The 24,141-nt window shown below is 34.2% G+C and overlaps 2 protein-coding genes across 14 annotated transcripts in view; one reads left to right on the top strand and one right to left on the bottom strand.

The window, feature by feature from the left end:
* CREB1 (cAMP responsive element binding protein 1) overlaps window positions 1-24,141 on the bottom strand; it is a 51,995-nt gene that overhangs the window by 4,814 nt on the left and 23,040 nt on the right. For 4 of the 10 annotated variants that reach the window (XR_013993496.1, XM_081051019.1, XM_081051017.1 and 1 more), the window contains 6 exons: window positions 23,469-23,615; window positions 22,664-22,705; window positions 16,873-16,973; window positions 9,106-9,248; window positions 4,247-4,429; window positions 2,228-2,378 (listed from right to left, as the gene is read on the bottom strand). Coding sequence is in view for 8 of the 10 variants with exons in the window: in XM_081051019.1 (XP_080907145.1) it covers window positions 2,228-2,378; window positions 4,247-4,429; window positions 9,106-9,248; window positions 16,873-16,973; window positions 22,664-22,705; window positions 23,469-23,615 (767 nt within the window). In the remaining 2 variants the exon portion in view is untranslated. Of the gene's footprint in view, window positions 1-848; window positions 1,153-2,227; window positions 2,379-4,246; window positions 4,430-9,105; window positions 9,249-16,872; window positions 16,974-22,663; window positions 22,706-23,468; window positions 23,616-24,141 lie in introns of those variants that run through there. The other 6 variants (XR_013993495.1, XM_081051021.1, XM_081051022.1 and 3 more) reach the window with 4 other exon arrangements.
* METTL21A (methyltransferase 21A, HSPA lysine) overlaps window positions 1-24,141 on the top strand; it is a 54,333-nt gene that overhangs the window by 25,200 nt on the left and 4,992 nt on the right. Inside the window, exon 4 of one of the 4 annotated variants that reach the window (XR_013993497.1) lies at window positions 2,242-2,430. The exons of 2 other annotated variants lie outside the window; for them this stretch is intronic. Coding sequence is in view for 1 of the 2 variants with exons in the window: in XM_081051028.1 (XP_080907154.1) it covers window positions 2,242-2,285 (44 nt within the window). In the remaining variant the exon portion in view is untranslated. Of the gene's footprint in view, window positions 1-2,241; window positions 3,655-24,141 lie in introns of those variants that run through there. One more of the 4 variants, XM_081051028.1, reaches the window with a different exon arrangement.

The following is a 24,141-nucleotide window of genomic DNA, read 5'->3' as shown; positions in this document are numbered from 1 at the left end:
TCTAACTGTACTGCAAATGTATGACATAACCTTCACTGAAGAGGGTGGAGGAAAAAAGGAACAACTTAAGGAACTTTGAAAACAGTGCTTTCAGTAGTACTTTAAGGCTAGAAACAAAATGAACTGTACGTAAATACTGTATTGTAACTGGTAAATTTGTTTCTTATAGGGTCCAAGTTAGCAATTTTGAAACTATTTTATATGTATACTAAACAAATATGTAAACAAATTGTACTTTATAGCAAACCCAATTTGTGTCAGAGAAAGATGTTACAAATAAGCACAGGGGAAGAAGGCTAAAATGAACTCTGGTTACAGATCAGAGTCAGAGATTTTAGTATGGACTCGTTTATTTTAGCAATATGCAGATACAAAAATACAGATGTGTACATACATGAGGTAGTATACATGTCTATTTCCTCGCTCTGTCCTTCAAGAGGACTTACAAGTGTGAAACCCCAGTAGAAAAGAGCACACCTACTACCCAGTTATTGATTTCTAACTATCATGTCAAGATATATAATTTCTCTCTGAACCACACCACGTTTCCCCAAAAATAAGACCTAGCCGGACCATCAGATCTAATGCGTCTTTTGGAGCAAAAATTAATACAAGACCCGGTCTTATTTTACTGTGATATAGGACCAGGTCTTATATAATATAACATAAGACCGGGTCTTGTATTAATTTTTGCTCCAAAGATGCATTAGAGCTGATGGTCCAGCGAGGTCTTATTTTCGGGGAAACAGGGTATCTCCTCTATAAAGTGAAGATAAGCTTCTCCCTCATTGTAGGTAGAACTAATAAAATAATATGTTAAAAAAAAAACTAGGTATACAGCATATATTGGTCCCTTAATAAATAGGATCTCAAGAAAAAGGTTTATTGAACTGAAACATGAAACTGCATAAAAACAAACATTTCAACACAGCACGATAGTTACACAGTGCTTTTGGAGGAATTATTTTATTTGACCGACAGAGAAACCCTCTGGGTGAGTTGTGGGATCCCATTTTGCAAAGGAGAAAGCTGGGGTTTAAAAGATTAATATGTTCTTCCGAAGTCACAGCAAAAGGGGTAGATCAGGACTTGAATCCAGATCTTTAAGTTGAATCTCTGTTTCTTTCACTTTATTCATAGTGTTTGAAGAATCTTGGGGTGAACAGCAGAGGAATATTTTCACTAATTTAAAACTTTTTATTTCTTTATATACCGTATTTTCATTTTCTTCACTTTGTCTTAAGTCATTTCCATATTCAAATCCTAAGCTAAATATTTAAATCCTAAGCTAATAAAAATACTAAGGTAAATATAAGTAAAATATTTTGTTTTGTTTGTTGATGACAAGAACATTTATAGCTATGAATTTACTTTGAGAATTACTTTTGCCTACATTTCATAGATTGTTGATATGTAGCATTTTTATTGTTGAAGACTAACTCTATTTTAAGATTTTTGTCAATAACAAGATTACTTTTAGAATTAATCTATTTTCAAAGAATCGTTACTCAGGAGTTAAACCTATTATTTTAAGCGAAGGTAACATTCATTAAGACATGGCCTGCCTGGCCATCATATATTTACTTACTGTACTACAAATAAATTTAACATAACATGTAATTTTAATATACATACATGAAATTCTTGATCTTCTTGATCTTGGGGATGCCAAAAAAATGTATACAAGTGGATACTTTGGTCAACATTGCTCAAGCAGTAGTTTGCTGCAATCAGAAGTGTTTGGACGCTGACGGTAACCACTTTGAGCACCTCTTGTCATTGCAGAAGTCAAACATGACTTGTATTCATCTTTTGTTATCGGTATATATTGAGTATTAAAATTTTAATACAGTTTTCCTTTCTTAAAATGTGTATACTTTTTTTGGCACCCTCTGTATACTACTCATTAAAAGAAACAATTTTTAAATAAGCCAGCTAGCTGGTGAGAGCCTAGTGAAAACAGCAAATTGTACACTAAAGCTCTCGTGGGGAAATTGCATGAAAGAGAACTATACTATGATCAAAGATTGATCCATAATCCCATTAACCATCTCATAAGTGTAGCTTATTAAATAAAGAAGTTTTAGCAAGAGCCATCAATTCTACCAGAAAAAAACTGAACACAAAGATCTTACTGTCAGCAGCTGTAAAAGACACAAAAACACACATTTGGCACATTCTGAAGACGTACGTGACACAACAATCTAAGTAAATGCAATGTACGTACCTGTTCTTCATTAGGCGAACCTCTCTCTTTCGTGCCGCTTCTTCAGCAGGCTGTGTAGGAAGTGCTGGGGAGGACGCCATAACGACTCCAGGGGCAATGGTGCTGGTGGGCGCTGTGCGGATCTGGTAGGTTTGTACATCTCCAGAGGCAGCTGAAAAGAAAAATGGTGAGCCTGATGTAAGACACCGAAGCATTGTGACTTGGTAAGTCTACATGTATCAATCATCAATCTAAACGTACATTTCAGATTAGAAGGGGAATAAAAGGAACAGATGATTCTGACTAAAATGTTCTGAAAGAACCATTACTTTTTGGGTTTTACTGAGAAATAATTCTCAATTTAATGTTTTATTAGTACAGACACTTGGTCAAAAAAGGTCTTAACCTATGTCTGCCTGGTTTTTCATTTATCTTTCATTGGAATGCAGTTCTATTCTGTTGTTAACATGCTTACCAACCTTAAGTCTAAAAGGTAAAGTAGGGCACAGCTTGGATGGTCTTCCTAGATATAGTCCTCAATGTCTTCCTTTGATATTGGTAAATTCATATTAAAAAATTTCAAGTAGACTCTTGCCACGACATAAAAACGACCATGACTTTTCATAAAATAGCAAAATGGAAGAGAAAATAAAGCATTATGGTCAACTATTATAAATTTCTAATTGAAACAAAATGTAAGTATGAAAAAGTGTACCATGTGATGCCAATTATATTGTAAACATTGTTTTAATGTAAATGATAACAGCTAAATAAAATTTTATTCTTCTAACTAAATGATCCATCATCACTTATGAAAAGAAACATAGTCACTACTTCATAGTCACTGCTTCTAAAAACAGCTTAATAATATGCCCTCCTAAGAATAAGAAACCTAACATTATCTGAAAGAATTTGAAGATTTTTATAAAATTATCCATATTTGTTAACATCAATTAAAATGTGTAGCTTGAGTGGAAAAGATTTATATACTAAACATGTTACCATCTTCAAACTGACGTTCAGAATTCAAATTCACTGACATCCTGCTTTACAATTTTTGAGTACCTGCATGTAAAGTGAAAAGGTGTTTTACTCCCATTAATAAGCAAAATATTATCTTCTTCAAATATTATTTGTTTAGTAACAGAATATGTTCTGTAAATACATTAGGGCCCTTTAAATAAATTGTGACTCTCTCTAGTTTATGTTTTAGGATTATTCAAAAATTATCCACGAGGAAGGGGCACAACTGTCACTACCTAACAGTGGCAAAACATACTATTATTAATGAAAATACTTTTAGAAACATTATTTCCTCAACATGCAAATTTTCAGTCTGGCATAAAACGTATTCTTAAAATATTCACATAAATTCAAAGAAAAATGGTTAACTCCTATCCATAAAGATTCCTGAAACAAACAGGAAGAAAACAACAACAAAAAAGTCCATTAATAAAAAAATAAAACAGAAAAAAGCTATTTTTATAATTAATCAAGAATTTAACACTACATGTCACCACAGACCAGCAGAGTTGCATACTGGTTAAAGGTGTTTCATAATATAATGCTTTCATTTGAAATTAAAAGATGATCTTAGAAATGAGGATGATGTAAATTCCTTTTGAATGATAAGCAGAGAAACGGAATTTTGAAACTCCACATAAGTGATTTAGTGCAACTGTCGTTTGACACATGGGAGAAAATGAGGCCCAGAGAGGTTGGGCCACATGGCAGAGCTATAGTTAGATCCAGATCTAGAGCTTTCCTAATTCTCAATTTGTCTCTCGCTGACCTATCCTGTTTCTTCTATCACCAAATGCTAGAAGTGTTAAAGAAAGACGTTTTATTTTTAAAACTGAAAATAGTTGTTTTTATGCCATGACATTTTGGTCCAGTGGGAATAATGGAAGAGTTCACGGAAAATATTATCTATAATGAAGAAAAATTAACTACATATCATACTTACTTTTTCTGAGTTCATAACATTGTAACATGTGAAAGGATTTACCCCACTCACCTATGAATTCGGACTTCTCTTACCTTGAACGACGACCTGGTTGCTGGGCACTAGGATCTGCTGGCCGTCAGTGGTCTGCGCGTACTGCAGAATGGTCGTACCCGGCTGAGTGGCGGCTGCGTTGGTCATGGTTAACGTTTGCAGGCCCTGTACCCCGTCGGTACCATTGTTAGCCAGTTGTATTGCTCCTCCCTGGGTAATGGCAACTAAAACCCAACACATTTTTTTGTTACAAGTTTAATAATACCATGTAAGACTTTTACAACACACTAAATTCAAAGTAGAATAATCTGTAAGACATAAGCTAAGAGAATTACAGCAAATAACACTGCCAAGAAGGACTTGGTACACTCAAATAACTTTCTGCTCAGGAAATCCACATCCAATTTATGTAATACAAATACACTCTATGAACCACGTTACAATTTACAATAATGTCTGTTAACAATTTTTTTAAAAGTATATAAATAAAATATTAAATTTCTTTTGACGTTGTTTGGTTCAGAGGAGATATCACTTTGTGATCCGTATTTTATTTTTGCATTAACTACCTAATATTTAAATTGTTTAATATTTGCTGTCCCACTAGGAAATAAATTTCTTGAGGTAGGAAATGTGGTTTTTCTTCTTTATTTTAATGTACTTACTGTGTTTCCCTGAAAACAAGACCTACCCTGAAAATAAGCTCCAGTTAAGATCGTCAGCCAGACGGACACATTTAGTACGTTATGACGATGTTCCAGAAGATGACATGACTGTATCTGAATAAATATTGATTGTTGTACATGAAAAAATAATATCCTCTGAAAATATACCCTAATGCGTCTTTTGGAGCAAAAATATACCCGGTCTTATTTTCAGGGAAGCAGGGCAGCACTGAAATGAGCATGTAATAGGCACCCAATAAATGGTTGTTGTAATGCATAATTAATAAAGCAGTTCAGTAGTGCATGCTTTTCTCTAACTTGCTAGCAATGTAAAAACTATAAAAGTCCATTTAATGAAACAACTGAAATGTCCTATGGAACTTAATGATCATATTCTCTCATGGAGTTTAAAATCAGAGCTCAAGAACATCACTTAGAAAAAAAAATACTGCTATTGCTAAGTTACGTATCTAAGCATTCTAATATAGGATCTTTTGTTGCTTATTCATTAATTAACCACACTTGTCATTCATCTGTTTCAAAGTAATCAACTTTGGCTCATACTAATAGATATTTCACTTCCTAAGAAAAACTGAATTCACCTTTATGGCAGAGCACACAGAAAATGTTAAAAAACAAAAAAGAAAAAGAAAAGAAAGAAAGAAAGAAATCATTATTGTATTTAGAAGAAGCAATCCTGTAGACACCAGCATTGAGACAGGTTGTTGGATCCTTCTCTAGGCACTCTCCCTGTTAGAGTTTTAGTTTTCCAGAAACAGAAGGACTAAAAACTACATTATTACATATAAAGTTACATAATGGATTTTTAACTAAATAAGTCAACACGTCTGACTTAAGCATATTATTTTTTGTCTGTTAGAAGAGAATTAATTTGGGATAAATTGTCAGGATATTAGTAACTAATATCCTGAGTCATCTCTATACGGAAAATTGGTTATCTACTTTTCATTCAAGAAATAATAACAGTTAATCTATGATTTGGTTTAGCAAATGATACATGAAGAAATTAAGATACTTGCACAGGAGTATACAAATTATCCACTTTAGTTAATCCCGTAAGTTTTACTTATTTTAGACAAGGTAACAAAAGGAACATGTAAGAACTATTCTGAGATTAATACTGCCAGATAATTTGAAAGAATTAGAAGGTTAAGAGAATCAAACCACAACTTCTCATACAGTTAATAAGCAAATTCCACTGTATTTAACACTCAAGAGCTTTCTTCTCGGCTACATACCAAAGAGCTCAAGGAGGGAAGAAAGACGTAGAAAACTAGTTATGCGGAGAACTGTGTTTTAGTCCAAGTTCCATCACTAAACTGTTACTTGAATCTCTTAACTCTTCTGTAAAAATAAAAATATCTGGTCCTAGCCAGTAAGTACAACATTATTATAAAAATCAAATGAGATCATAAACATATGAAAGTAGTCTAAAGTCTGATGCTATCAAACATGGTTTTTCTAGATATTTATTTATATACCTGATTATTCCAAAAGGATTTGAGATAGCTTTAAATAGAACTAAATTCATTAAAAAAGAAGAAAAAGAAGCGTCTCTGGGTGTATATAATAACTCTATTAGAAAATTTAGAAGGAAAGAATACATTAACAACATAAACTTAGCTGAGATTCTAGTAGCCAAAACAAAGAGGAAAACATAATGGGTTACAGTTTTATTGAGTGCAACAAAAAATTCAAGCTCTAAATGAGACACATAGTTTTCTACCTCAGTGCTGCCCCAGTGAGACATTAATACCTACATAAGAATGTTCACGGAGCATTGTTTGAGACAGTAGAAATGTCCTAAATGTTTGTTCATCAGTATGTGTGTGGGGGGAATTTTTAAATAAATGTTATATTTATACAGTGAAACACAATGTAGCTGTTAAAGACACAAGACACATAACTATATGTGTGTATATCTATCTATGGCAGGGGTGTCCAAACTTTTTTCAACGTTTTTCACCAAGGGCCATATGCAGTAAAATACGCAAACAGCTGGGCCACTCACTCAAGGTGAAGTACGTATTGACTCACCTGGTTTATTTAAGTAAACTAAATATATTTTTGGAATTTGCTGAGGGCCAATAAAAAATGGATCGTGGGCCGCAGTTGGCCCACGGGCCACAGTTTGGACACCCCTGGTCTATGGTATACAAATAATGTAGGTCTCACTTGCACAAAAATACATGATAACAGGTGTATGCATAAACACAATGAAAAAGAATGGAAGGATATATAACAAACTCTTACTACTGGAGAGGGATGAAAATGATTTTTACTTTTTATTAATACTATGGACCTCTACCATTTGAATTTTCACAACCATATATTTGTTTTACAAGTTAAGAAATATGTAAATGTTGTTGTATATCTAAGTAGTCATTATATTGATTCTTAATGACAAACAAGAACATAACTTTAAATCAGTTCCATCAAGGCCATATATACAGAGAATAAGGTATAAAGATAATGAATAAGCTTTAACAATTCTAAAAGTATTAACCTTTTAAAACTAGCAATTTTCAGCTGCTAGAGGAGAGCAGTGTGCCGAATTAAACATCTACTTTTCTGAACTTCAATTCGTTATTTGTGATTCTGATATGCTTCTTTCCTAAGAAGCATGCGTTCTAGTTGAAGCGCGAATCGCTGCACTAAGTGCAATCACTGTCACTAACAGGAGCATACTATATCACTTAGGCGTGCTGAAGCAGGGGGAAAATAGAGGTCATGCATCAATGTCTTGGAACACACGTCTTGAATAACTCAAATTATTTGGCTATAAAGCTAAAAACTACACACGTACAAGTATATAGATAGTACCTGTGTATCCCTGCCAACAAAGAACTTAAGAAGGAAAAAGATGACAGAACTCTATTAAGCTTTCAGAGTGGACAAGAAGATTCGTTAAAAATACCTTCCTTCTCTATCAAGTTTCAGCTTTGGGAGAGCTAAAAGTCCTGTGACTGGGGAATTTGTTTGTAATACAGTTAGAACGCAAATTAGTTATGCAAATCAAGGTTAAGCTGCAATTGGAATAACTATTAACTTGGGAGTCAAACTTATATATATTTCTGATACTGGCCACCTCAGGACATTAGAAAACTAATGCAGCAAAAGAGTTTCAATGTGTACATTTAATTTGTAATTAAGGAAGGGAGAGGGGAAAACATAATGCGCAGTACTGGATTTAATGAACAAATCAAAATGAAGAAATCAGTATGTGAGGCATTTTGGGAGGCAAAAAGGTCCTGGAAGAAGAACAAAAAGTACCATTCACACAAATGCCTTTGATCAAACAAAAGCGGAACTCAAAGTACTTTATAACAGATTTAGGTGACAGATAAGTAGAGATACCTAAGTGTCAGATGGAGCTATCACCAGAAATGGAAACTGGTAATTTTGCAAAAGAAATCTTTGCTTGCTGTGAGCAAAAAAAAAAGGTCTTAATTTCAGCAGTCCTTACGTTTCCATTATCATAATTCACTACACTACCTTTTATATTAAAAGGAATAATTGAATGTACTAGTAGACTGCAACCAAACCTCTCTACCCCAATCACGAAACATTAAATATGATTTTTAAAATGCTAGAAGGAAAGAGGAAGTGTTACAATAGATGAATAATGACACCATTTTGGCCTTAAACATAATAAAAAAATGATTTTTTTTCATCTGAAAAAACTTATGTTCTCTATTAACGTCATATATTATATGAGGACTAAAATTCTCAAGTAGTGGTTCAAAAAACTTCTAAAACTAGCCAATATCTGCATAAAACAAAGGGCCATCTAAAGAGTTTACATATTTGAACAATCCTACCGAAAACCTTGAAGAAAATACAGTGTGTCTAGTTATCTAGGTTTTTGAACGCAATCCGTTCCAGAAGACCGTTCGAGTTCTGAAACGTTCTAAAATAGCCAACACCTAGGCCTCAGGATCCGTGTGACATGTTAGACTTCTGAGATGTGTTAAAAAACCAAAGCATTTACTCCTGGGTTTACGGTATTCGTAAACCGAAATGTTCGTCAACGAAGATGTTTGAAAACCGAGGTACTACTGTACTTTTTACAGAATTTGCATATTTAACAGTAAAGGAAATATAATAATGGCAGTTGAGACTGAGAAAAGAGTTGGCACTTATGATTCCTTTAAGGAGAATGCAGACATTAGTTTTTCATCTCATTTTCCAAAACAGAAATATCTACTACTCACTATACTGTCCACTGCTAGTTTGGTAAATCGGAGTTGGCACCGTTACAGTGGTGATGGCAGGTGCTGAAGTCTCCTCTTCAGATTTCTCTTCTTCAATCCTTGGCACTCCTGGTGCATCAGAAGATAAGTCATTCAAAATTTTCCTAGAAAAATATAAAATTATATTAATTAAAAGTAACACTTATTGGCTAAATACAAATAACAGGAAAATATCAGAAAACTGGTAGAAAGCTGCTAGTGCTTACCACAGAAGTTTAAAATAAAAGAATTTACAAGAGTAAATTAAAAAAGGACCAGAGATCTATGTCAAAATGAAACCAAACAAGGACTAGAATAAACTCAGATGAATTTTTCTGAGTTTAAATGTAAAGAAATTTACATTTAAATGTGACTTTAAATTCACATTTAAATGTAAAGAAAGACTGTGATTCAAAATCCAGGCACAAGTAAAGAAGTGCTTAATAAAATTGACTAGACAAAAAGAAATCCTTTTGCATGGCAAAGAACACCAAAAATAAATAAAGTCAAAAGATGATCAACAATACTAGGAGAAAATATTTATATGTATTACATAGAAACGGCCAATATCCCCAATATACAAAGAACTCTTAAAAATTGAGGGGGATAAAAAAAGATCAAAAACGGATTTTAAACTTTTCAACTATAATTGGTGATGATATAAAGAAAGTATAACAATATGTTCTGTTAGCAAAGCTGTAAAAAAACAGACACTCATACACTACTGTTGGGAATATAAAATTTGCATAACCCTAATGGAAGGAATTTGGTATCATCTAACAAAACCAAATGTGTTTACACAGCAATCTTGCTTCTAAGAATTTACCCTTAAGATGTACTTCCAACAGTACAAAGATACATATGCATAAAGTTATTAATGACAGCACTGTTTGTAACAGCAAAATACTGGAAACAATCTATATGCCTACACACAGGAAAATGGTTGAATAAACTATGGTTCATCAAAAAAATGGATACTTTTGTGTAAGAAAGTGTCATAAGAAAATATACATGTATCTGCTCATCTGTTCAAGAAAAAAAACCAGAGAGGATAAACAAGACAGTTTAATGAGATTAGTTTTCTACTGGGTCAGGTGGCAAAGTAAAAAAAGAAGTAAGAAAAGAAGAAATGAGTGGTGGGCACTTCTGTGTATATATTTTTTGTACAATTGTGACTTTTGGAACCTTGTTAATGTTTCACATATTCAAAACAAAATACCAGTGAAGGGGAAAATTCTAAAAATGGAATACAAACAAAACAAGTGAACCTTATCGTATTTCAAATGAATAACAATCACAGAAGAGGGAAAAAAACAAACCCTAAGTCATCTTAAGTTTCTAACAATTGAGTTTGAATTGCTAACTTAGCTTTAACAGTCTATCAAAACTCTGCCTTTATATTATCGTCACAAATTACATCTTCATACACAGTTTGCTCATTAACAGATTTATAATTATTGTTTTATGCATTTGTCTTTCAAATAATATAGGAAAAAAGAGGAGTTACAAAGCAAAATTACAATAAGCCTGGTATTTATATTTACCTGTGTAATTACCTTTACAGGCGTTTTAAAAAATACTCTATTATCTCTTGAAACATTTTCTTTCTCTCAATTTCCCCTCTGGAAATTCTATAAATTCTACTATTGAAGAATTTATATTCTCCATGACATTTCACCTGTCTTTCACATTTTCTACCTATTTCTGTTCTCCATTCTGAGTTACCTTCTCAGTTCCCTTCCAGTTCACCAATTCTCTTATCAGTTACTTGTATCTAGTTTATCACACTTACTGATTTGTCACTGTTTTTTAATTCCCTGGTTTGTATTTCTCATTTCCAAGATTTTTTACTTATTCTTTTCCATATCTGCCTGTTTTCATTTAGTAAACACCTATTCTTATTGTAAGGATGATTTTCTCTTCTTTATCTCTTTGTGAATGAGAAACGTAACTATTGTAAACAGTTTGTGGACAGATCACACTTTTGGATATCACTGCTGTGGAGCACTGTTTCTCAACGTTCAGCTTACAAAGAAGCACTTGAAGAGCACGGTATACAGACTCCTGGGTTCCCTTCCCGAGATTCTAATTCATTAGGCATGGGGGAGGGGCCCAAGAATTTGCACTTCTAGGCAGATGCAGATTTATCAGTTTGATCTGTGGATGAAATTTTAAGTAATACTGGTTTCTAAAGCAAGGTTTTTCATACTGAGGTCAAAACCCCTATTTGAGCCATGAAAACAAGTATGTTACAACCAACAAAAGCAACAAAAAATAGCCGAACATCACACATAAGTACTGTTTTGTGGAATTTTTGCTTCAGAGGCCTAGATAAAGGTACATATACAGATGTGTATATCTGTACATACAGACATACACCTAAGTATATTTATATAAGAATGTGTAATTGTATGTATATAAGAATATGTATAACTGTATATAGGTATATAGAGAACTGTAAAGATATATATCTTATTGTGGATTGTGGTTAAAAAAAAGTTTGAAAACGACTACTCTAGATCTGCCTGCAAATAAATCTATCTCTCTTTTGCATGAGGCCAGTGATCATTCTTAGCCTTCTCTTTCCAGTTTCCAGATGCTCCAGACCACCTTGGTCATTTTATCCTTGGAGATACAGTTCACTTTCTCTTAAAGTCCATTCCACATGTGGTCCAAGCAGCGAAATTACTAACATTGACCCTTGAACGACAGGGTGAGGGACTCTGACTGCCTGTGCAGTCGAAAAAATCTGCTATAACTTAAGTCAGACCTCTGTGTATGAGGATTCCCAACTGTTAGCTGACCCTTGAACAACATGGGTTTAAACTGCATGGGTCCACTGGAAAAATTTGCGTATAGGTGGACCCGCAGTTCAAACCTACATTGTTAAAGGGTCAACTGTAATTCCTTCCCTTAATCTAGACTCTAGGTTCTTACCAATGTAGCTTTTCAGGCTTTTTTTGCAACTATATCCCACCAGTAATAATTAAAGAACATAATTATCTTCTAAAAATGAATTTACTCAGAATCCTATCCTTTAAATAACAGATTTTAAACTCAAGTTTCATCCTACTTCAGTCTTTTTCCCTTGGCTGCTATGATCTTTAAAAGTACTTATGCTCCCATCCATTAGGATACTTACCTGTTAAGGTTTTGTCATTTGCAAGTTTGATAAGCATGGCTTCTATGTTTTTCAGCTAAGTTGCTAATAAAATACCAAGGCAAGTGAGATTAAGTGAGAGCTCTTCAAGGACTTCCTCTAGGTATAAATTAAAGCTGGGTTGTTCCAATAAAAACCCATCTTGCATTATCAATTAATCCCCATTTTTCCAACCTCACAAGCATATCGTAAGGACTTTGTTATTAGAGATCTTGTTATAGGCTAGGTGTCAAGAATTCATAAACTTAAAACAAAATAATGGTACCCCACTGTGGAAGTTTGACTGTAAGGGAAGATACCATCATCTTTCAAAAAAGTAGCCCTTTCTCTACATATGTGTGGTTTCAGGCATCTTCTATTTGATTATTAATTAAGGTGTTATTATTAAAATGATATTTTCTGGGATATAGGCTACAAGTCAATTAAGGCAAACAAAAGATTTTTTTTCAACATACAGCTCATATTTATAAGGTTTACAGCTAAGATTTGCATAGAATTTATATACAGACAAACCACATGGCTGTTTCTTAATAGCTGGTTGGATGTGCTTCAGGATCAAATGTGTTACATACTAACATGAGATGTACTTCAATGTTAAAATCTAAAACTAGCTATATTTAAAAAAGAACTTATGAGTATAAATGCATACAACACATTCTTGGTAATATAAAATTTCTTAAGACCTCAAAATCAATTTATTGATATTCACTTAGGATTCTTAATTCAATTGTGAAGATAGTGGAAAAAATATTAACCATCGCTTTGAAAAATAAAAATACAAATAAAATAATTTAGACTAATAACAAAGAATATTATAAGTTTGAAGTTTATTAAACTCTTAAGTAAGCTTATGAAAGTTTGTAAAATTGCTCTTCCTGGAGATTTTAAATATGAAGCCAATTTCTACATATAAAAAAAATGGATTTGAGGGGCTGGCCCGATGGCTCAGGTGGTTGGAGCTCCGTGCTCTTCACTCCAAAGTCTGCCAGTTAGATTCCCACATGGGCCTGTGGGCTCTCAACCCATGGTTGCCGGTTCAACTCCTGGACTCCCACAAGGGATGGTGGGCTGCGTCCCCTGCAACGAACAACGGCAACTGGACCTGGAGCTGAGCTGCGCCCTCCATAACTAAGATTGAAAGGACAACAACTTGACTTGGAAAAAAGTCCTGGGAGTACACACTGTTACCCAATAAAGTCCTGTTTCCCTACTCCAATAAAATCTTTAAAAAACTAAGAAAAATTAAAAAATAAAAATATAAAAAAATAAAATGGTTTGAAACCAGACAAAGCCATTACAAACAACAACAAAAGGCCAATATCCCTGATGAACATAGATACAAAAATCCTCAACAAAACATAAGCAAACCGATTTCAGCAATACATTAAAAAATATACACCACAATCAAGTGGGATTCATTCCTGGGATGCAAGGTTGGTTTAATATCTGCAAATCAATTAGCGTGATACACAATGTAAACAAAAGATAAAAATCAGTCATTATCAATAGATGCACAAAAAGCATTTGACAAAATCCTGTGTCCATTTATGATACAAACTCTCAGTAAAGTAGGAATAGAGGGAACATACCTCAACATAATAAAGGCCATATAAGACAAACCCACAGCTAACATACTCAATGAGGACAAGCTAAAAGCGTTCTCCTTAAGATCAAGAACAAGACAAGGATACCCACTTTCACCACCTTTATTCAACACAGTATTGGAAGTCCCAGCCAGAGCAATCAGACAAGAAAAAGAAATAAAAAGTATCCAAGTTTGAAAGGAATAAGTAAAACTGTCATTGTTTGCAGATGTTATGATACTATATATCATAACAGAGAAACTGAAAGACCCCACCAAAAAACTATTAGAACTGATAAATAAATTTAGTCCAGTTGTGGGATACAAAATTAATATCCAGAAATTGGTTACACTTTTATACACCAATACACTGTCAGAAAATTAAGAAAACAATGCCATTTATAATTGCATGGAAAAAAAAACAAAAACAGAAAAACACAAACAAGCTAGGAATAAATTTAACCAAGGAAGTAAAAGACCTGTACTCAGAAAACTGTAAGACACTGAAGAAAGAAACTGAATTAGACACAAATAAATGGAAGAATATACTGTGTTAATGGATAGGAAGAATTAACATGGTTAAAATGTTTATACTACCCTAAGCAATCTATAGATTCAATGCAATCCCTATCAAAATGCCTATGGCATTTTGCACAGAACGAGAACAAATAATTTTAAAATTTACATGGAACCTCAAAAGACCCTAAATAGCTACAGCAATCTTGAGAAAGAAGAAGAAAACTGGAGGTATCATGCTACCTGATATCAAACTATACTACAAGGCTACAGTAATCAAACCAGCATTGTACTGGCATAAAAAAAGACTCATAGATCAATGGAACAGAATAGAATGCCTAGAAATGAACCCATGCCCATATGGTCATTTAATCTATGTCAAAGGAGGCAAAACACATACACTAGGGTAAAGACAGCCTATTCAATAAATGGTGTTGGGAAAACTGGACAGATACATGCAAAAAAATGAAGCTGGACCATCTTCTTATACCATATACAAGAATAAACTCAAAATGGATTAAAGACTTAAATGTGAGACCTAAAACCATAAAACTCCTAGAAGAAAACATAGGCATAAACTCTTCAGACACTGTTCTTAGTGATACTTTTCTGATCCATCTACTTGGGCAAGGGAAACAAACGAAAAAACAAATGGGACTACATCAAAATTGTTTTCACATAGCAAAGGGAACCATCAACAAAACAAAAAGACAACATACTGAATAGGAGAAGATATTTACCAATGATATATCTGATAGGGGGTTAATATCCAAAATTTATAAAGAACTCATAAAAATACCAAGAAAAAAAAAAAGAAAGAAAAAAATCCAACTGAAAAATAGGCCGAAGACCTGGATGGACATTTCTCCAAAGAAGACAGACACATGGCCAATAGACATATGAAAAAATAATCGTCACTACTCATCAGAGAAATGCAAACTAAAACCACAATGAGACATCACCTCACACTTGTCAGGATAGCTACTGTCAATACATCAACAAATAACAAGTGTTGACAAGGATGTGGAGAAAAGGGAACCCTTGTGCATTACTGGGACTGCAAACTCGTGCAGCCATTAAAGAAAACAGTTTGGAGGTTCCTCAAAAAATTGAAAATAGAACTACCTTATGACTCAGTGATTCCACTTCTGGGTGTTTACCCAATAAAATCCGAAACTCTAATTTGAAAAGATATATACACCTTATGTTCACTGCAGCACGATTTACAATAGCCAAGATATGGAAGCAACCCAAGTTCTCATCAATAGATAAAGAAATTGTGGTACCGTGTTTCCCCGAAAATAAGACCTAGCTGAACCATCAGCTTTAACGCGTCTTTTGGAGCAAACATTAATATAAGACCTGGTGTTTTATATGTTATGTTAATGTTGTGTTGTGTTGTGTTGTGATGTGATGTGACACCTGGTCTTATATTACATTAAAATAAGACCGGGTCTTCTATTAATGTTTGCTCCAAAAGATGCATTAGAGCTGATGGTCCGGCTAGGTCTTATTTTTGGGAAAACATGGTACATATATACAATGCAATATTACTCGGCCTTAAAAAGGAACGAAACCTTACCATTTGCGACAACATGGATAGACCTAGAGGGTATTAGGCTAAGTGAAATAAGTCAGACTGAGAAAGACAGATACCATATGATCTCACTTATATGTGGAATCTAAAGAACAGAATGAACAAACAAACAAAAAACAGACTCATAAATGCAAAGAACAAACTGATGGTTGCTAGAGGGGAGCGGGTCTGGAGGGCTGGGTGAAAAAGATACAAGGGAGATTAAAAAATACCAATTGGCGGTTACAAAATAGTCACAGGGACGTAAAGTATAGCATAGAGAATATAGTCAATAATGTTGCAACAACTATAGTGCCAGGTGGGTACTAGACTAATTGGGGGGATCACTTCATAAAGTATATAAATGTCTAACCACTATGCTGTACACCTGAAACTAATATATAATAATATTCAAAAAACAAAAAATGGTTTTGGTTCATCTTGGAGGCAAGGCATGGACCAGGCAATTTCTACAGATGAATAAAAAAACTACAGTAAGGTGCTCCTAAAACTAAGGGATACCCACAAAACATCACCCTGAAACAACTATTAAATTAATAAACAATGGTACGGAAATGGTTTGCAAACGTGTTGCTAAGTAGATAAATAGTATAGTCTCAGAACTGACACGTAACTGGAAAATGCTACAACCTTATCAAATGTATTCCAAACTTTTTAACAGAAAAGCAGCAGGCGGCATAATCCACAGAAACAGAAGCAGAAAAAAATATCAGTGTTTTTCCAGGACTGTGCTGAGTAAGAAGTGCTCTTATTCTATATGATAAGCTTCAATTTATTTTGAGAGAAGTAACTCAAGATGAAGATTAATAAGCTATGTGGTCCTGAACTGAGCAGCTAATTGGTCTTCAGACATCTCTGATTCGAAAGTCTTTTAACAACTATTAAATTTCATACCTGTAGGAAGGCCTCCTTGAAAGAATTTCTCTTCGTTTTTGGGAATCAGTTACACTATCCACTGACTCCTGTGAATCTTCGCTTTCTGCAATAGTTGAAATCTGAAAATAAAGAAGAACTTTATCTTGATAATCAAATTTAGTTCCCATACAATTTTTATGAATTTTAAAAAGTCAAACATAAAAGAACATATATAAACTTTACACATGATTCATTAGATTAAAAAAATTAGTTTTTATGAGAAATAACCACACCAATCATTTTCCTTGTCTCTTTACTTATTCTGTAAGCCAGAGGACCTAAAAATTTTGTCAAAATGAAACTTTTGTGATAGCCAAATTCAGCTTAGTCTCTTTTAGGACTTCATGTAATCAATTCTGAATGCACTAATATTACCTGTCTGTTGTTTTTTTTAGAGTTTGTTAGGAAAAAACTACCAAGTAAAATAAAGTTTCTGACATGAAGGAAAGAATAAATGACTAAATACTTGGTCATAAGTCTATATAGTGACTATACAACTATTTTCCTTTACTGTGTGAACACATGTGAATATATTTACAATTGTACAAATAAGATTGGTGATCCCCACCATGTTCCTGGTGGTTGTTTCTAGCAAGTTAGGAAGAAGCTCTCTGCTTCATGTAGAATGCTTCAAAGGTGGCTTTACAATTTTTATTAAGCAAACACTCAAGGTAAACAACTGCATTTCTGGAAAGTATCCTTGGACTGAAAAGTAATGATGGTAAGTTGAATAAAGATTTTACATGGGATAATAATACTAACTAGCATTTACCGACAACTTACTACGTGCCAGTTGCTCTGCTAAAGCATAAATGTGTTATATTACTTAATACTTGCTAATACAGTAACATTAGCTACTGGATGAGTACAATTACTATATCCATTTTATAGATGGAAGGACTAAGGCACGAAGAGGTTAAATAACGTACCCAAGTCACAAAACTAAGAAGCAGTGAAGCAACTGTCAGTACGTGGTGTCTCAGTTTTAGACATCCTTGTAAGTGTCAGTACTCTATTGGTTCCAATCTCAAACCAGTTTTGTCAGAAGCAGCAACCCAAAGGTGTTTTTAGACCATTTTTAGACTAGAAGTTCTCTCACTTAGGCAAACTTCTCTGTCAGATCTGTACTCCCAAGTTTCCCGAGTCTACTAAGACCCTCTTGCTCTTTCCTGAACCAGGTGTGCATGACGCTGTCAGAGTGAGAATCAGATTTAACCAAGGCAAAAGGGTCTGTGTGGGTTAGCTCCAGGTCACAATTTACGGCAATGGCAAAAAGAAAAAACACATTCAGAGGAACTTGAGAAATCCCAAAGGTACTCTGTATGTGGTCTGAGCCTAGGGGTTCTGGAGAATGGGCATTCGTTTTGACAGGGCTTTGAGATATGCACTCACTTGATAATGAAATTATGGAAATCTGATAATGTTCACAAAATATACCTATAATAAAGTAATATGCCTCATCCAAACACTTTAAAGTGTAAGAGTGTAGTCTCAAAGACCTAAAATTTAACAAGTAACACTTAAGGAATCCAGAAATGACAGATAAAATGATGGGCCATGCTGAATTTAGTCTGTGATTCTCTGCAAAGTAATAATGCTGTAGTTACTGCCAAAGGAGCCCACAGAACAATTTCCCACTGATCTGTAGCTGCTTTAAGTAGCCCACTCAGCAAAGTCTGCACAGACTTTCTCATAGATGATGAGGAGCTATGAAAAGGCCTCAGTAGAAGGTCAGAATTTCAAGGAATAACAAAGCTGAACTCAAAGTGGATAGTACTGTGACAGGTGTTTAACTGCATTAATACTTCTCAGAACATTAGTTCCTTTATTGTTCTTTCTGCCTTCTTTCTTTGACCTTCATCCTTACATCTTTCTTTTAAGGACATACAGTGTCTTAGGCACACTCTTCCCAAGTTGAAAGTCATGAAAACATCTTTAAAACATGCTACATAAACGACCCATAGGCTAGTTTCAAAATGAAATGAATTAATGTTGCTTTTTTATATATAACCTTTGATTTTGATTTAAACTCAGTGCTCATTGCTCTTAGGAGAAAAAAAACCACCCCTGTCCCCCGATCTAATAAAAGATTTTGTCAATTCAGACAGAATAATTAATTTACCACTATATAGTAATTACTGAGAGCTATGAAGCCAATTTCTACGGGTTACCTACCAAAAAAACCCAGAAAACAAAGCCAAAAACCACTCAGTGGTCCCACATTTCTTAGACAAACAAAAACCATGTCAAAAATCCTTTTTGCAAATAACTATCATAGTTTAATATATATTCAATAGACTAGCAACAACCCTATGGAAATGATACCCCGTTTAAGTATCACAGACTTCTCTCACACCTCACTGACACAGATGCCTCACCACCTGTCATCTCTCATAAGCCCCTTCCTGAGTTCCTTAAACAGGTCTTTCTCTTTGGCCACTTAAGATTAAATAAGTCAAAATTTTAAGGAAGCCAAATCACCACTGTATTTGTGAAGTTTTATATCTACATTCTCAACTTTCTTTTAAACCCACACTTCCTATTTATATGGGGGGGGAGGAGAACGTCCTATTTTGAGGTTTTTTGAAATTTCAAAATAAAATATCAGCGAAAACCAAAGCAATGGTAATATTAGATGTTTTCTTAAATTATATGCGGTTCCCTGGAAACTAAAGTACTTTTCTTGGGTCGAGTTCACACTCATGGTTTAGGTAGTTTTTTAGTCACTGGATCAAGTAGTTTAGTAAAACTCTAGAGCAATGATCGCCAAACTGTTTTGATCTGCAGATCTCCCTTATAAATAAGGAAAATTTACATAAGCACACAAATTTCTTATTTGTAAATTTTAAGTGTTATTTATAGCAGAAAACAAAATCTTAAAGATAGCTTACTGAATAAAACAATTTTCATTTTCATCTATCAATCATATAAACTTTTGATGAGATTTACCTAGTACATTTTCATCTCCCTGGCCCTCAGTTACTGTATGCTAATTAACGGTGTTATAATTTCATATTTCAACAGGTAAGTTCAACACCTATTAAAACTCTAGAAGACTTCTGAATAGTTTTAGAAAATTCTATTTCCAGGTTTTAAAAGTATATAAATTTATGCTGTTTGCAGTTAATAAAAAAAGTACGTAAACATTTCTAAACTTTTATTTCCAAAATGTTCTCTCCATAGCACATGTTTCTTTCAAAAAGCAGTTACTCTCACATACATGTCATTTTCTCCCAGAAAGGAAATTTCCCCTCCTCCCAAATAGGTGATATAATCCCTTTCAAGTCCTTGCTTGTCATCATTAAAAATAGTGGAAACTTTGGAACACTTGGCTTAGGTGAAAAACAAACTCATTCTTACGTTAGATAACTCATATTGCTACATGATAACCACTGAATCTCTGGTGTACAAGAGATTTTTATTGTTGCTCCCATCACATTACAATTATAAAGATTCTATCAAAAACTTCGTCTCCAATCACTCTCCCCTTTGCTCACTCTCTGCACCATATCTTCTTGCTATTCTTTGATATGTGAAGCATACTCTCACTTCCGAGCCTGTGGACCGGCTTCACCTGTATGGGTTAGCCTCCTTCACTGCCTTGGGCTCATCACGTTCCCTGAACACCTGACATAAATTAGAACTCCCTGCTCCCCAAATCATTCTCTATCCCTTTCCCCTGCTTTAACCAACTTCCTTCCCAACTCTTATCCTCACCTGACATATTTTTTCATTGTCTCTGCTTAAATGTGATCTTCATGAGAATAGAGAAGTATTATTTGTTCACTGCTGTCAGTCAAAGAGCCTAGACGGATGACTGGCACATAGCATGTGATCAATAAAAATTTACTGAAGCAATGAACGTAATAGTTTAAGGTAACAATCCATAAGCCCTCTGTCTGACATATTTAAACTGCACTGTATTAAAAATGCATTCAAAACCAACAAATGAAAAGTGGGGATGCCACTGTTAGTCTCTATACATTTCTGTCACTCCCATTGTTTTGGGGGATTCTCCTCACATAATCTGTGAGATCTGACTCATACATATGTACACACACACACACACACGGATAAAGGTAGGGCACCAATGGCAAGCCATATATGAAATATTAAAACAGCTTAGTTTCTAACATTCTTAGATTAAAAAAATATAAACAGAGACCTAATATCTTACTCTAACACCTGAGAGTTGTACCTTATATATTTTGGAAATGCTGTTCTGGAATACTAATAGTCTCTCATATAGAAGTCTGACGGGCCATTTCTCTCCTTGCTTGATCACCTCTTCTGATGTACACTAGTTCCTAGTTATTAATGCTAATCACTCTTAACCAGCTGAAGTGACTATTAAAGTTTAATAGAGTCTCCATGGTTTAGGCCCTTTAAAGGAAAAAATACTATACTTGTGTCTCTATTTGTAGAATTGATGCTTTCAATTGTAAGCAGAGCTCACCTTAATGGAAAATGTGTTCTTAGAAAGATGAATACATTTCTATAGTTAAGGGCTGTATAACCCCTAAGTCCAAATTATTATTATTATTATTATTGCTGCAAAGTAAAGATTAAAATGAAGAATACAGCAAAGAATTAAGCATCATCTATTATAACCAAAAGTTGTAATCTTAAATTTTGTGGCTATAATTTGGTAATTTTTGTGTGCTCTTTACAGATAGATCTCCTACTACTATAAGTGAAAAAGAAAAAGATTAATGTGAGGTTTGGAATCTAGTCTTCTGACTAGCAGGTTCTTTCCACTATTATCAAGAAGAAGATATAAGTAGGGAATGAGTAATGGCATAGTATGGAGAATAGTAAGGTAACAGTCAATGAGAACAAGAAACAACTGATAGGATAGGAGAGTATAACTCAGTCAGTGTGATTCCACAGAAACATTAAATTCTTTAGTCTTTACCTGGACAACACTGTCTCCTACGTGGTAACAAATTCCCATCCCAGTATCTTTCAATATGGAAATTCATACAATTTAATGATTCACATGAAAAGATTCTTTTTTTCCACTAAGTGTTTAAGCAAACCAAAATCTCAAGGACAGAATGAAGCAGAGATGGGTAACAGCAGCTCAATACCCAATAGTATATTATGGCTGACAAAATCTAACATGTCCTTTCGATGTTCACAGAATGCTTCCAGGACAAAGGAGGCACTTCTCCCCTCTACAAATATCAATCAGTCTGGCTACCATACTCAGTAAAAACACAACAGGTCACCCACGAGAAAACAGATGGTGATGAGCAATCAAAGCTATACCATATAATAAGTGGCTATGGAAAAATAGGCCATTGTTTAGTCTGGACTTTTTCTTTTTAAATGGGAAGAGGGCGGGAGAGGGGGAATAGGAAGTAGTCCAACAGGACAGGAATTAAACTTGGTTAAATAGTTTCTGAGGATAGAACTGGGTCCACCAGGTAAAATTATAGAAAGGCATATTCTGGTTTATCACAGGGAAGAATTTTTTAGCAATTACTCCTAATTATAAATCGATTACCTTAGGAGATAGAGCGTCTTTCCTTTGAAAGTGTTAGAGTAATGATGGACAACCATTTGGAGGTGGGGAGAAAGGATATATAAGGAAATTAAGCAATAGACTAACGGCTAGGTAAGGAACAAGTTTGGCCTAGACCTAGAAGATCTCTAGGGTTTTTTATTCAAGCCTGAATTCCATGTTTGTAAAGGACAGACATAAAGAATAATTTCTCACCTTCCTTTCTAAAAATAGTTCTCTCCAAATCTAGGACCTAGGACTCACCTGAGTTCCGGAGAAAAGTCTTTTTAAGTCCTTACAGGAAGACTGTGAAGCAAAAAATATGAAATGGGAGGCTGGGGTTATGGCCTACTTGAATGAATGTTCAAATCTTTTTCTTTTTCTTCAATAAGCTCATTGCAAATGTATACTGTTGTATACTGCTCTAGGTCTTCCCTACAATTAAGTAGAGCAGTCACCTTCAGAGGTCTATGTGCCTTTAATTCCTTTGGATCCAACCCAAAGGTACAATCTCTCCCAAGAATAAGGTAACATGTGTAATATAATCCCTGACTAGTAGGGTGCACTTTCTGAATTTCAAAGTTATATACTCCAACTTAGAACCCTAAACATAGCTGGTTTTACAAATGCTTTATGGGATCTCTAAATTTAAGTATCTTAGGTAAGGTTATTAATTTTTGACAAGTGTTTTTTTCCCAATTGCACGTTTAGAAAATAATTACAGTTACTGTTTTTGTATCTCAATTTTCCTTAACTGAGGTATATCAGTCTTAGTCTCTCCCAAACATTTCTACTTTATCCCATGTACTTAATGATTTTCCCCAATCAATTCTTATTCTTCTACAGCTTAAGAAAGATATTTTCTTATACGTCTATTCTCGTGTATGTATGTTCCTCTACATACATTGACTACACAGATGCAAAATATTCCTTTAAAGTAAAATAAAACTAAATAAAGTAAAATAAAAACTCTAAACTATATATGTTTCTATTTTTATAATTAATAAAAGGAGAGCGATATGGCTATAAACAGTTATGAAAGCAGATGCAGAACTTTTTATACACATACCTGAACTGTCTGGACTTGTGGAGACTGAATAACTGATGGCTGGGCCGCCTGAATAACTCCATGGACTTGAACTGTCTGCCCATTGGGTAGCTGTACTAATGTGACGGTGGGAGCAGATGATGTTGCATGCGCTGCTGGCATAGATACCTATGGTGTCGAACACGGAAAAAAATTACCATCACAGATGCCTTCTAGGGAGCACTCTTGTTCAGTGTAAAGCAATGTTTTAGCAGCAAAAAGATGACCTTTCTGCTAGGTAAGTACTTCATCGCTGTGAAAGAAACTAATGATTAATATTCTTAAAAAGAAAAAAACCACAAATCTTCCCCAGCCCCTTTTCAACTCCTTCCAAATGAGAAAAGCCAAAATACTATTTTAATGTAATATCAAAATACATAAGACTTCCTCTGAACACTAACTACCACTTTGTTTGTATGCTGCTTTATATTTTCCCACCTGCTTTCATACCCAATTTCTCATTTTGCACTTCAAAGAAATCAAGACTGGGTAATGAGGATTATCTGCACTGTAGAGACAGAAATGTCAAGTGTTCAAAGAGATTAAGTAATTTACTGAAGGTAAAGGGATATGCTAGAATTGAAGAAACATAAGTCTTCATAATATCGTGTGTTAAATATATATGTTCTAATACATAACTGCTCTCAAATGTTCT

Source organism: Rhinolophus hipposideros, assembly GCF_964194185.1.
Source record: "Rhinolophus hipposideros genome assembly, chromosome: 6".
NCBI classification, from domain to species: domain Eukaryota; kingdom Metazoa; phylum Chordata; class Mammalia; order Chiroptera; family Rhinolophidae; genus Rhinolophus; species Rhinolophus hipposideros.
This window is presented reverse-complemented; position numbering and strand designations above follow the sequence as displayed.